Raw genomic sequence first — 12,609 nt, 5'->3', positions numbered from 1 at the left:
TTCCAACTGACAAAGGTGTGACATTTTTGGTTCAATTTTGGTCAAAATTTGTTCAGTTAAGGATCTGAGTAACTATGAATTTGTATCAATTGAATTACCGGTCACTAAAAAGTCAGTGCTTTGATTTTAGTGCCCAAATTCATTTTTTTTCATGCACATAAACTAATCAGATCACGGACATCTCTGTGTTAAAACTATGAATTTTACTGACTGCCAAAAGCTAAAATAAATTTACAGCATCTCATACCTTTAATAAGAGAAAAAGCAGCAATAAATGAGTAAGGAGAAAATAGGTTTTCTCTGTATATTACCTTTTCAGCTGCTCTCCTGTAAGCTCTTGTGCGGAATCGGAGAAACACAGAATCTCTAAGGAACTGTAAATAAGGGTCAAAGCCAGGGGGCCTCAGGCCAGCACCTAAATTAGAAGGAAATGAGCTCTCCACCAGGGTACTAATAAGCTGGCAAAAGGCCCGAGTCAACGGGTATTCTTCACACCGGGATTCTATTTCATTTAGTTCAACCTTCCAAAAGAAAAAATAAAGAAATTTAGTAATATGAAACCATCAGCTATAAAGTACACAACATTTTGCAGACATTGACTCACTAGTATTGAGCTAGTCATCATAATTATCATCACACCAAAAGATACGTTATCTCACCATTCTTCATTTAGAGGAAAAGACACCACAGTATCATATAAATTGAATTAATCAGATGGAAGAATTTCAAATTCCCATGTATTGTTCCCAGGTGTGAATTAAAAATAGAATCTTCTATGTTTCTTTATGAAAAAGAGAGGGGGAGTGTAGAGAGAGAAGCAAAGAAACTAAAACAAGTAAATTCTCACTTCAGGTTGACCCAAGTAATCCAATTAAACTGGGTTCAACGCAAACTTTCAGTTTGGGTGGCTGCCGTAGAACACCCTTCCCCAACTCTGAAACCTGAAGTATTTTGGTTCCTCTCAGGAAAAATGTCATGTCCATTTCAACACTGACCAGACAACACTTCAAATGAAAACATATTAAACTTGAAAATTATAAGGAGGGGCACCTGGGTGGCTTGGTCAGTTAAGCATCCGACTTCGGCTCAGGTCATGATCTCACGGTCTGTGAGTTCAAGCCCCGAGTCGGGCTCTGTGCTGACAGCTCAGAGCCTGGAGCCTGTTTCAGATTCTGTGTCTCCCTCTCTCTCTGCCCCTCCCCTGTTCATGCTCTGTCTCTCTCTGTCTCAAAAATAAATAAACATTTTAAAAAAATTAAAAAAAAAATTATAAGGAACCTCACAGGGTATAAGAATACTTTTTGTTAACTTTCATCATGTGAATGTACGAGTAGAGCATTTAAACTCAAAGGAAAACTTTACCTCGATACCAATCGCTTGCCTCTGGCTTGGAACCCTTACGGTCTGCAGTATCTTAAAATAAGAATGAGATGTTAGAAGCATTCCCTACTCCTCAATGAAAAGCAGTGACTCTGTAATATAAACAGTCATATTCACACCCACAGGTGTGTGTATCTTATGACGCTAATCAGAGAGGACAATTGAGAAGTCTCTGATGGACTTTCATCAGCAACTGTGCAGGGTTCAGGTAGAAGCTCCAATTATCTGGGCTTCAGAAAACTGATGGTTTCTAAGTGCACATGAGATGTATTTTCAGCAAATTTCCTGAGATATTCCAGGAATGAATCTTAAGAGGATTTATGGGACAAAAATCTCACCAGTGTTCAAGACCAGCCCTACTATTAGCACCAGAAAACCAATAATTAAATTTGTCAAGAACAGGTTTGAACAGGTTTCTTATGTGGGCAAAAGTTTTGAGTTTAAGCTGTTCCGACCTGACCTTGCTAGGAACATAGAGCAGTATATGGTATAGTTAATTACGCTTAATGTCATGTTACTTGACATTCTTACAAGTTGAAAATATACTATCAGGCAGCAGCCTTTAAAAAGAAGTCTTGGTCTAAGGATAGAAATGTCTAAACCCACTCATACTGCATTTTCGTTATAAAGGAGCAGTATAAGCACTCAGGACATGAAGTACTGACACACTTTGAAATGCAAAAATGAAGCATTAATACTAAACCAGAAGTGACTCAGCCTCTCGGGACATACCAGCTCCCTTCATTTTGCTCTTGCTAAGTATCATTACATCTTCAGGACACAGGTTAGAAAATAACTAGAATATTTTACTGCTTCAAAACAACGTTACAATCACCGGCACCTGTATGTTGCAGTGTTTTTTAGACAAACACATATTCCATCTCACCATTTTCCTAGAGTTATTTCTGTAAAGCACATCATTAGTCTCCTTTTTAAATTTAGCATATACATTGAATAACTACACCTTCACAGAAAAATGCCAATACGCTTTACGTCTAAAGAAAGATGAAAGAGAGATTCTTCATTCTTCTCGTGTGGGACAGGAGGACACAGAGGAAGCAAAAAAGAAAAGCGGATGTTCCCCACATTTAATGAGTACAAATAATGCCTGAGGGCTCTTATCCTCCTGGTCTCAAAGACTAGTTGAGGAATTCTGTCCATTTATTAATTTCTCACAGACACTGCAAAACAGTCTTAAGAGAAGAACCCATCTCCAGTAACCTAGTGAAGCTGTCGACTGATCCAAGAGAAAAACCCAAGGTGGCTCGTTTCTGCTGCCATGCTCGGTACTACAGTCGTAACCGTCTAACTGGGAAGGTCACGGTATACTGGGAGTTGCGAACTGGATGCTCTTGCTTCTGCCACAGTATCAAGCCTCACTTTCCAAACTGTAATAAATAAGAGAGCTTGTAATACTACCTGAGTGTATTCCAACGACTGCCAGAGGGAAGCAGCAATTTCAGGAGATTTTCCAAAAGCTGCAAGGGTCTTGAGCAGCTCTGCTTTTAGAACAGGGGGAATGCTGCATTGCAGGAGTCCCAGGATCACCACAACCGGGGTCCACTGAGGATGCTCACAGAGTGCCAGACGAGCGTTTTCACTCTGGGAATTGAACACAAAAAGAACAAGAAGGACTTTCCATTTTTAAAAGCTAAGAAAAATGACCAGCAATAATCTAAATTGCTAGCACTTATACCGAGTATTCAAAGGCCTAATACATACTAAAACAAAGAGAAGCTTATGGCTTATGTGTGAAGTCTATCAGATTACTGCTCAGTCAATGTAAAGAAGAGGGGAGAAACAGCCTTTTACAATTCCTTTTATAGCTCTAAGCGAGGACAATAATACATACGAGATAAATGGTCGGCCAGGGTCACATAAATCTTAACCTAAGCACTGTCAATCCTGCCTGAAACAATGTAATATATTTTTTACTATATGAATAAATGCCATTTCAATTTTTGAGAAAAAAATGAAGATATATATGGTATCAAATACCACTCCGTTTTAATTCAATAAGAAGTAATTACTATCTTCATGTTTTAATGTTTAATAATGTTAATCCTGGAAAAACTACAAAAACACTATTCCTATCTTCAAGACAGAATGTCTACACAACTTTGCTCTAGGGTATAAGAGAAACAAGTAGAAGAGATTTCTGAGCAGAGAAATTATATAATGAAACTAATGTTCCTTATGAAGACTAATTTGGGGGGCTCCTGGGTGGTCCAGTTGGTTAAGCATCTGACTCTTGATTCTGGCTCAGGTCATGCATGGTCCCCCCGGTTGTTGAGACTGAGTCCTGAGTCAGGCTCTACACTGGCAGCACAGAGCCTACTTGGGATTTTCTCTCTCTCTCTCTCTTTCTCTCTCCCTCTCCCTCTCTTCCCCCCGCCACCCCACCCATCCACTGTTTGCACATGGTCTCTCTCTCTCAACATAAATAAACATTTAAAAAAAATTTAAAGACTAATTTGGCAGTAGCAGGTGAGATGGTTTGGTGTAAGGAGAGAATAAAAGAGTAATTCAGTAAATAACTTTTCTTTTTAATTAAAAATATTCTTGGGGTGCCTGGGTGGGTCAGTCAGTTAAGTGTCACACTTCGGCTCAGGTCATGATCTCATGGTAAGTGAGTTCAAACCCTGTGTCCGCCTCTGTGCTGATGGCTCAGAGCCTGGAGCCTGCTTCAGATTCTGTGTCTCCCTCTCTCTGCCCCTCCCCCCGCTCTCACTCTGTCTCTCTCTCTCTCTCTCTCTCTCAAAAATGAATAAACATTAAAAATAATGATAATAAAAAATTTCTTGGGGCAGGGCACCTAGGTAGCTCAGTTGGTTGAGCGTCTGACTCTTGATTTTGGCGCAAGTCATGACCTCATGGTCATGGGATCCAGTACTGCAATGGGCTCAGTGCTGAGCATGGAGCCTGCTTAAGATTTTCTTTCTTTCTCTCTCTCTCTCTCTCTCTCTCTCTCTCTCTCTCCCCCCCCCCCACCCCCGTCCCCTCCCATGCTCTCTCTCTCTCAAACTAAAAATTTTTTAAATTTTTAAATTTTTAAATTTTTTAAAGTAAAAATTGAAAAAAAATTCTTGGGGCACCTGCGTGGCTCAGTCGGTTGAATGTCCGACTGTTGATATAGCTCAGGTCAAGAACCTAAGGTCATGGGATTGAGCCCCACATCAGGCTTTGTGCTCAGTGTGGAGCCTGCTTAATATTCTCTCAATGTCTCTGTCTCTCTCTCTCCCCTTCTGCCCCCTCCCCTGCTTGTGCTTTCTATAAAAAAAAAAACAAACAAATTTTTTAAAAATATTCTTTACGCATACACACCAACAAATACCTACGCTAGGGAACCTTCTAGAAGGATGTGAATCCAAACACTGATTCTTATTTGCCCTTCTATTTTCTTTCAGGCACATGCTATTTATTATTTTCACATTAGCTGGCGGCAATAAGTAGAGCTACCGTTACGTCCTCTGAAGGTAAAGAAACACAGAGCCTAAAAACAGAATTCTGTGTGCAAAACTCATCACTTATAAACTTCAAGCATTTCACAAACGTCTGGGATCTTCTTAAAATGCCCCCGTGCTAGAAAACAAATTACACTCTTACATACTGTGGATGATAATTACCCAAGTAATGATGGTGGATGTGAGCTGTAAAAAGGCAATCAGTCCATCCTGCTCCTTCTGGGTGATGCCACGTGAAGGAAGGTGACGGTACTGGACACTATCTGCACTTGGAAGATCCTTCCGGAGATGCTCATGGTAGAGCATTAAGGAGTGAAAGAAATGTTCCCAGGAAACAGGACTACCACCTGTTCCCTGAATATTTTCAACTGTAAAGAAAGACAGCATAAAATTTTCTTTCAAAAATGTCTATGCATTTGCTTGGAAATGGAGGGAGAAAATAAACTGAAAACAATAAACTGTGCCTTTATTCCTAAATAAGCAGAGTATGTTGTCTTGTCTAGAATAAGCAGTGTGTTGAAAATGGGGTAGAATCCATCTGTGAGCTCAATCTCTGGATTAATTTTTCTTCAGGGCTAAGAACAGGTGGTACCCAGGCACATGCAAAGGTAAATTACTTGGATGTCAGTTACCTATTTTATATCCATAAGAGTTCTCTGTGTTGTCCTGTGACTACACGGGGCTCCTTTCCCCAACAGCTAACTCCCAAACGTGAGCTTAAATTCCCACAGAGAGAGATAAGGACAGTCTAGATTTGTAATTTACACTACTCCACTACATACCAAGCACAGGGCAAGATAAGCAGGCCTTGACAGAGTAGTCAAAACACTGGCCTTGGAGCTAGGCAGAGCTCAATTCCAATCATGGGACCTACCAAGCAGATGTTTAATAACTATTTCTTTCTCTTCTCTTTTCCAGTGTTTCAATTTAACCAGACTCAAGTCTGAAAATTAAATGAGGAAATTGGGAGAGGGTTGACAGAGAAACTGTAAGAAGAGAAATTTAGAAAACAAGTACTTATGAATTAAAAAAAATCAAAATCATATGGCAAGGGTATATAGTATGCACTGAATACCAGATGTGTTCTTGGAAGTTTTTATATATCAATTCTGATTTCTTAAACTGAATTGTATTTAACAAAGTCAATGGTAAAACTCGCCAACCTATGAGACCATAATTAAGGCATCACTATGCATAAAGCTCCCAAGGTACTCCTTTCCCATTATTATAAAAATAATTTATACACCTAGTAAAACTTAGTACAAGTAACCAATATTCTTTAACAGGCAGGGGAATAGCGAGTTCAAGAATGTCATGGGGCACCTGGGTGGTTCAGCTGGTTAAGCGTCCAACTCTTAATTTTGGCTCAGGTCATGATCTCACAGTTCGTGAGATTGAGCTCCATGTCAGGCTCCATGCTCACAGCACACAGCCTGCTTGGGAGTCTCTCTCTGACCCTCCCCCGCTCATTCTCTCTCAAAAAACCCAAACAAAACAATGTCACAACAAACTCAGATAACATCCAAGTTTCTCTTACCGTGACTACTACCGTTGACTTTAAGCAAGCTGAAACAGTAGTGGGCGCACTGGGGCCCATTGGCTAATCCTTGGAGCATTTTCAAATAAGGAATGTAAATCGTTGGAGGCAACAGGTCACCCATTTGCCTAACAAACTTTGACAAGACGACCTGAAATAGGGAAAAATCAATAGTTTACATAGCATGGACTAACTAGTGAAGACTACATATGAACTAAAACTAAGTGCACTGACTTAATGCCTCAAAGATAAAATAATTTGGTATTCTACTCATGAAAAATTATTTTTTCAAGATTGTCACTAGCAACTTAATCAATTATAGAATTTTCTGTGAACAAAAAGCACATTTGTTTCAAAACATCTCAATGTCACAGGACATAAGGCTACTCACATTTTAAATATGTAAAACAATCAAAGAAATTTACTCCTCTAAAATAAACCAGCAAAGTCAAATATACTTGGAACCCACAGTTCCTGAATCCCAGTCAAATTTAGTATGAAGACCTAGGAACCTGAAAGAATTTTGGAGGGTAGCCTAAAAATACTGTTTTGTGTTCTGGCTAATACCACATTCCCACATTCCTGTTCTGTAAATCCACTTCTTGGTTTTCCCTTTTATCTTTGCTTATTCCTTAAATCTATTAACAAATAAAAATGCTATTCAGACACTCAGTCTCATTGGTTGGATTTCAGAACTGAAAATGTTACTGGTCTCTAGAAGTTATTGTTAAATCTATTAGAACAGTGATTTTTCTAATGATAGAGAAAATTATCCTTATTTTTAAGAGATAGTCACTTATCCAGTAAAAGGTGAAACGTCATGCTGTCTATAAGTTACTTTCATGTACTCCAGAAAAATAAAAGTAGTAAAAATAACAGCAGTGGATGAAGCAAACGAGGCAAAATGTTAACAGCTGTTAAATTAAGATGTTGGGTGTTCACTATAATTATTCTCTCTTCCATGTTTCAAATATTTCATAATATAAGGATTTTTTTAATCTTCAAAAATTTTAATCACTCCTTCTCCAAGACATTTTTGTAAATGGGGAGAAAAGTGAAACAATAAATGTAACAAATGCAGTAAAAAGAAAAGGTGTGTGATCTCAGCCTCTAGCATAACTAAAAATTATTCAACATGAAAGAATCCAGAATAGGAAATCCCAAAAGATGAAGATCGATACTGCAATCCATCTTATTTGCTACTGTGTATCATACTTTAGTTAATATAGGACAGAAAATGGACTTTTTCCTACATTTTTTACTGATTCATTGTCATCAATTCTAACTTCTCAGCCTTTCCTTTTAGTACCTACACCTATCCTAACCTCCCCAACTTGTTAAGAATGGTGTATAATGGGTTATTGTCATGCCTACTGGGGACAAACTAATAAATAAATACCAGTAACATTCAAGCAAGTGACACATAGAAAGACTAGACACCTTTCTACGATTGGACACATAGCTAATATGTTACATAAGACTGACTACATAAACTCCAAAATGATCAGAACTTAAATTTAACAGTTTCAAATTTCAAAAAGGAAAAAAGTGCAAATTTCTAAAGGTTACACAAGTAGTCATTTGTGTTAACAGCAATTAGGAATTAACATTTCTTCACGGTTCAAGACTCCCACTTACACCAAGGCAGAAAAACAGAAAAACTAAGAGCTTACCTGGCGTTGAGGGGGTCGCTGATGAGCCACCCCAAGGTAAGAACCTATGATAGTGGAAGTCTGAAGAGGCTCTGAGGGACACCAATATTCCAGAGCAAGCTCCAGATTAAAAGGGTTCTTTTTATATAGCTCACCAATCTGCAAAGAATAAGCAGACACTGGGTGAAAATGCCTCTCACTCAAAAATTACCTTGAATTGAAAATTTACATTTTTATGGAACTCAATTATTTAAGATCTTACAGCTGAACCTTTCCAAAGTTAGGGAGTAAATAATGGAAGGAGGGAGAGATGACCATGCATCCAGTGTAATGGCTTACCAAGAGCATTAAGTGTTCCAGATCCCTTCTAAGTGAAATGGGAGGTTCATTACCCATCTGCATACTCATGTGAATCATTCGAGCATCTTCATCTGCCCGATTCCTCAACTGTTTTACCTATTAAATGCATTGCATACAGTTTAATAGGGAAATTTATTATATGGGTTAATAATACTGAAAACAGGAAACCAGCCAACTGTCTAAAAGTGATTATACAAAAGAAAACCTGTTATAACGTCTATTCCACTTTAATGACATAACAAAATATACTAGGAATTTTAGTATGATATCACCATCCATAATTTATATCTTAAAACTTCAATGCATTTTCCACTACAGAGAAAGTGAGTTTAACAACAGTGTTTCTGAACGGGAACGTTACTACATTTTCGACAGGACATTTCTTCACTGGGCTGGATCATCCTGACCACTGCAGCACAGTTTAGCACCCCTGAGCTACCTCCTGGCTACCAACAACTCCACCACAGATATTATAACAAGCAACACTGGTGCCATTCATTTCCCCAGCATGCTCTGAACGCTATTATTGCCCTGGCTGAGAACCATTACCTTATAAACATTCATGTGAACTGGGGCGCCTGGGTGGCTCAGTCGGTTGAGCGTCCGACTTCGGCTCAGGTCATGAGCTCACAGCTCTTGAGGTCGAGCCCAGCATCGGGCTCTGTGCTGACAGCTCAGAGCCTGGAGCCTGCTTTGGATTTTGTGTCTCCCTCTCTCTCTGCCCCTCCCCTGCTCATGCTCGCTCTCTCTCTCTGTCCCAAAAATAAGTAAATGTTAAATAAAAAAATGTTTTAATAAAATAAAAGGGGGGGGGCGCCTGGGTGGCTCAGTCAGTTAAGCGTCCTACTTTGGCTCAGGTCATGATCTCACAGTTCATGGGTTTGAGGCCATTGGGCTCTGGACTGGCAGCTGGGAGCCTGGAGCCTGTTTCAGATTCTGCGTCTCCCTCTCTCTCTGCCCTTTCCCAACTTGTTCTTTCTCTCTATCAAAAATAAATAAACATTAAAAAAAAAAAAAAAAAAGCTAGACAAACCCACAATTACAGGTGAGGATTTCAACACTCCTCTCTCATTATTTTTTAATATTTAGTTATTTTTGAGAGAGAGAGACAGAGCACAAGCAGGGGAGGGGCAGAGAGAGAGGGAGACACAGAATCCAAAGCAGGTTCCAGGCTCCAAGCTGTCAGCAAGAGCCCAACGCAGCGCTTGAACTCACGAGCTAGGAGATCATGAGCTGAGCTGAAGTCAGAAGCCCAACCAACTGAGCCACCCAGGCGCCTCCCTCTCTCATTATTCAATAGAACAAGTATGTGAAATTAGTAAGGACGTCGAAGACTTAAACACTATTAGCAACTTTACCTAACTGGCATTTACGGAATACTCCACATAACAGCAACAGAATATACATTCCTTTCATGTGCACACAGGACATTTTCCAAGTTGACCATATTCTCAAACGTAAAACAAACCTCAGCAAATTTAAGATAACTGAAATCCTATAAAGTATGTTCTCTGACCACAACTAAAATAACCTAGAAACCAGTTGCAGAGAGACACCTAGAAGCTCCCAAATATCTGGAAATTAAACAATGCCACTTCTAAATAACTCATCGATCAAAGAAGCCTCAAGGAAAATTACAATACATATTAAATTGAACAAAAAAGAAAGCAACATATCAAAATTTATGTGACACAGCCTAAAGCAGTAATTAAGAGATAAGTGTTCTAGAGAAACTGAAATGAGAAGTGAAAATTAAACCCAAAGCAAAAGGGAGAAAAAAATAAAGAGCAGAAATCAATGACAGCAAAACAAAGTAAAAGAAAATCAAGGAGGGGCGTCTGGGTGGCTCAAGTGGGTTAAGCGTCCAACCCTTGATTTCAGCTCAGGTCATGATCTCATAGTTTGTGAGTTCGAGCCCCACATTGGGCTCTGTGCTGACAGCACAGGATCCTCTCTCCTTCTCTCTCTGTCCCTCCCTCCCCGTCTCAACAATAAATAATAAAACATTAAAAAAAAAAAAAAGAAAAGAAAAGAAAATCAATGAGGCCAAAAGGTGGTTCTTTGGAAAGATCAATAAAATTGATAAGCCTCTAGCCAGGCTAATTAAGAAACAAAAAGATACAAACTATCAAAATTAAGAATAAGAAAGGAAACATCATTACAGAACCTATATACATGAACAGTATAATAAAGGAGTATTAGGAATAACTTTAATGTCAATCAATCTGAACGAAAAGGACAAATTCACTGACAGATACAAACCAGTTTGTTCAAGAAGAGACAGACAACCTAAATACTCCTGTATCAAAAAAAAACTTCCAGTATCCCCAATTGTGTGAATTGTTTACCCTATTCAAACCACTGATTATCTTTCCATAATCAAAGTCCCATCTGGACTACTGATTAGGAAAAACTCTAAGTCTTAAGCTTTCTAAGGCTTCATTTCTACAAATGTAAAATGAAAGGATTAGCAGGCTTCTTCCTATTCCAAAATTCTGTGGTGTTAATCTATCAAGTCCTCCAAGGTTACTGAGGGTTCAGGTTATCTGTTAAAGTATTCCTTGAATGGGGCACCTGGGTGGCACAGTCGGTCAAACATCCAGAGTCTTGATTTCAGCTCAGGTCATGATTTCACAGTTCATGAGACTGAGCGCCATGTCAGGCTTGGGATCCTCTATCTCCCTCTCTCTCTGTCCATCCCCTGCTCATGCATACACGTGCTCCCTCCCTCTCTCTCTCTCAAAATAAATAAACTTAAAAAACGTTCTTCCAAGTATTCCTTGACTATTCTAGTCCTAAGGGAGCTATCCTTAGCCTATATAAATTCATAGTAGTTCACTATCTATACCTCTCCAACTAGATTCTAAATTCTTTGCTGATAACGAATGAGTCTCCTACTTATTGGTCTTCTTCACAACACCTAGAATACATAGCACCTGGCACACAGAAGAAACTCAACAAACACTTAATTCGTTAAATAATGAATAAGCAATGCACTCCTTGTTTGTTGCCATTTGAGGTACCTTTTCCATTTGCCTTATGTGTTTCAGGAGGTATGGTACCAAAACCACACAATATTACAAATGTAGGTACTCTGGGGTGCTTTTTTATGTTTTATTTTATTTATTTATTTTAACATTTGTTTATTTATTTTGAGAAACAGAGAGAGCTCAAGCAGGGGAGGGGCAGAGAGAGAGGGAGACAGAGAATCCCAAGCAGGTTCTGCGCTGCCAGCATGGAGCCCAACATGGGGTTTGAGCCCACGAACTGTGAGATCATGACCTTAGCTGAAGGCAAGAGTCAGACGCTTAACCAAATGAGCCAGCCAGGAGGCCCTGGAGTGCTTTTTAAAATACACACATAAAAAGTGAATTCATAGGGCTTTACTCCCTCATTTACTTCCTGCCCCCACTTTGATGGCTTTCTTGGCACAACACTGCACAAAACACATACACTCTCAAGAAACCATCTGACATGGCTCATTGTTATAGATAATACTGATAGCTTGAATTCTTTATTCAAAAGTAGCCTTTGCATTACTTGTAAGCAAGCAGAAGCCCATTTATACACTAATTAAGAGTCTAAACAATTATCTATAAAACTGGAAATTTTCCACTATGGCTCTTCCAAATCATATGTAAAAATATATCAATAAGGCAAACCTAAGCACTGATCCCTGGGATAGCATGGTATTAATACTTTTCTACCCATAGTGATTTAACTATTACTTTCTCCTTATTAACTATTCTCAGTGTCAAATATATTGTTCTTTTAAGCTTATTCTCAGTTAACAGGTCTTATTTCATTTTCATGAGTTACTAATTCAAAAGCTGTAACACAACTATTGTCAAATTACGGTCTGTAGTAAAATATTTTACTAGTTTCTAAAACATAAAGTTAGCTAATTGATCGGTTCTATTATTTCATAAAAATCTTCTCCTACTTTTTACTCATCCTATATTATTACACATACCTTCATTGGCATGAGTGCAAGGAAATCTGTGATGAGATTATGGATTCTACGAATATAAAATTCCTCCTGATAGAAGTTTTCTGACACCACCACGGATTCAGTGAGAAACAGGAAAACATTGTCAGCAATTGCAAGCTCTGCCATTGCTTCATCTGCTTCTGTGAATTCAGCCAGAGCTAGAAATATATTTTAAAAAACAGCACATGGAGAAAAAGTTATTAAACTATAGTATTTCATAATATT

At 38.7% G+C, this 12,609-nt stretch overlaps 1 protein-coding gene across 2 annotated transcripts in view; it reads right to left on the bottom strand.

Annotated features, from left to right (window-relative positions):
• Positions 1-12,609, bottom strand: part of NUP205 (nucleoporin 205) — an 85,247-nt gene that overhangs the window by 51,690 nt on the left and 20,948 nt on the right. For both annotated transcript variants that reach the window (XR_009610222.3, XM_060633216.3), the window contains exons 8-15: positions 12,367-12,542; positions 8,373-8,489; positions 8,055-8,192; positions 6,382-6,532; positions 5,007-5,212; positions 2,800-2,982; positions 1,363-1,413; positions 312-521 (exon numbers count right to left, since the gene is read on the bottom strand). Coding sequence is in view for 1 of the 2 variants with exons in the window: in XM_060633216.3 (XP_060489199.1) it covers positions 312-521; positions 1,363-1,413; positions 2,800-2,982; positions 5,007-5,212; positions 6,382-6,532; positions 8,055-8,192; positions 8,373-8,489; positions 12,367-12,542 (1,232 nt within the window). In the remaining variant the exon portion in view is untranslated. The remainder of the gene's footprint in view (positions 1-311; positions 522-1,362; positions 1,414-2,799; positions 2,983-5,006; positions 5,213-6,381; positions 6,533-8,054; positions 8,193-8,372; positions 8,490-12,366; positions 12,543-12,609) is intronic.

The sequence above is a fragment of the Panthera onca genome, chromosome A2 (assembly GCF_046562875.1).
Source record: "Panthera onca isolate mPanOnc1 chromosome A2, mPanOnc1 haplotype 2, whole genome shotgun sequence".
In the NCBI taxonomy this organism is placed as follows: domain Eukaryota; kingdom Metazoa; phylum Chordata; class Mammalia; order Carnivora; family Felidae; genus Panthera; species Panthera onca.
Note: the sequence above shows the minus strand (reverse complement) of the source record. Positions and strands in the feature narration are given on the sequence as shown.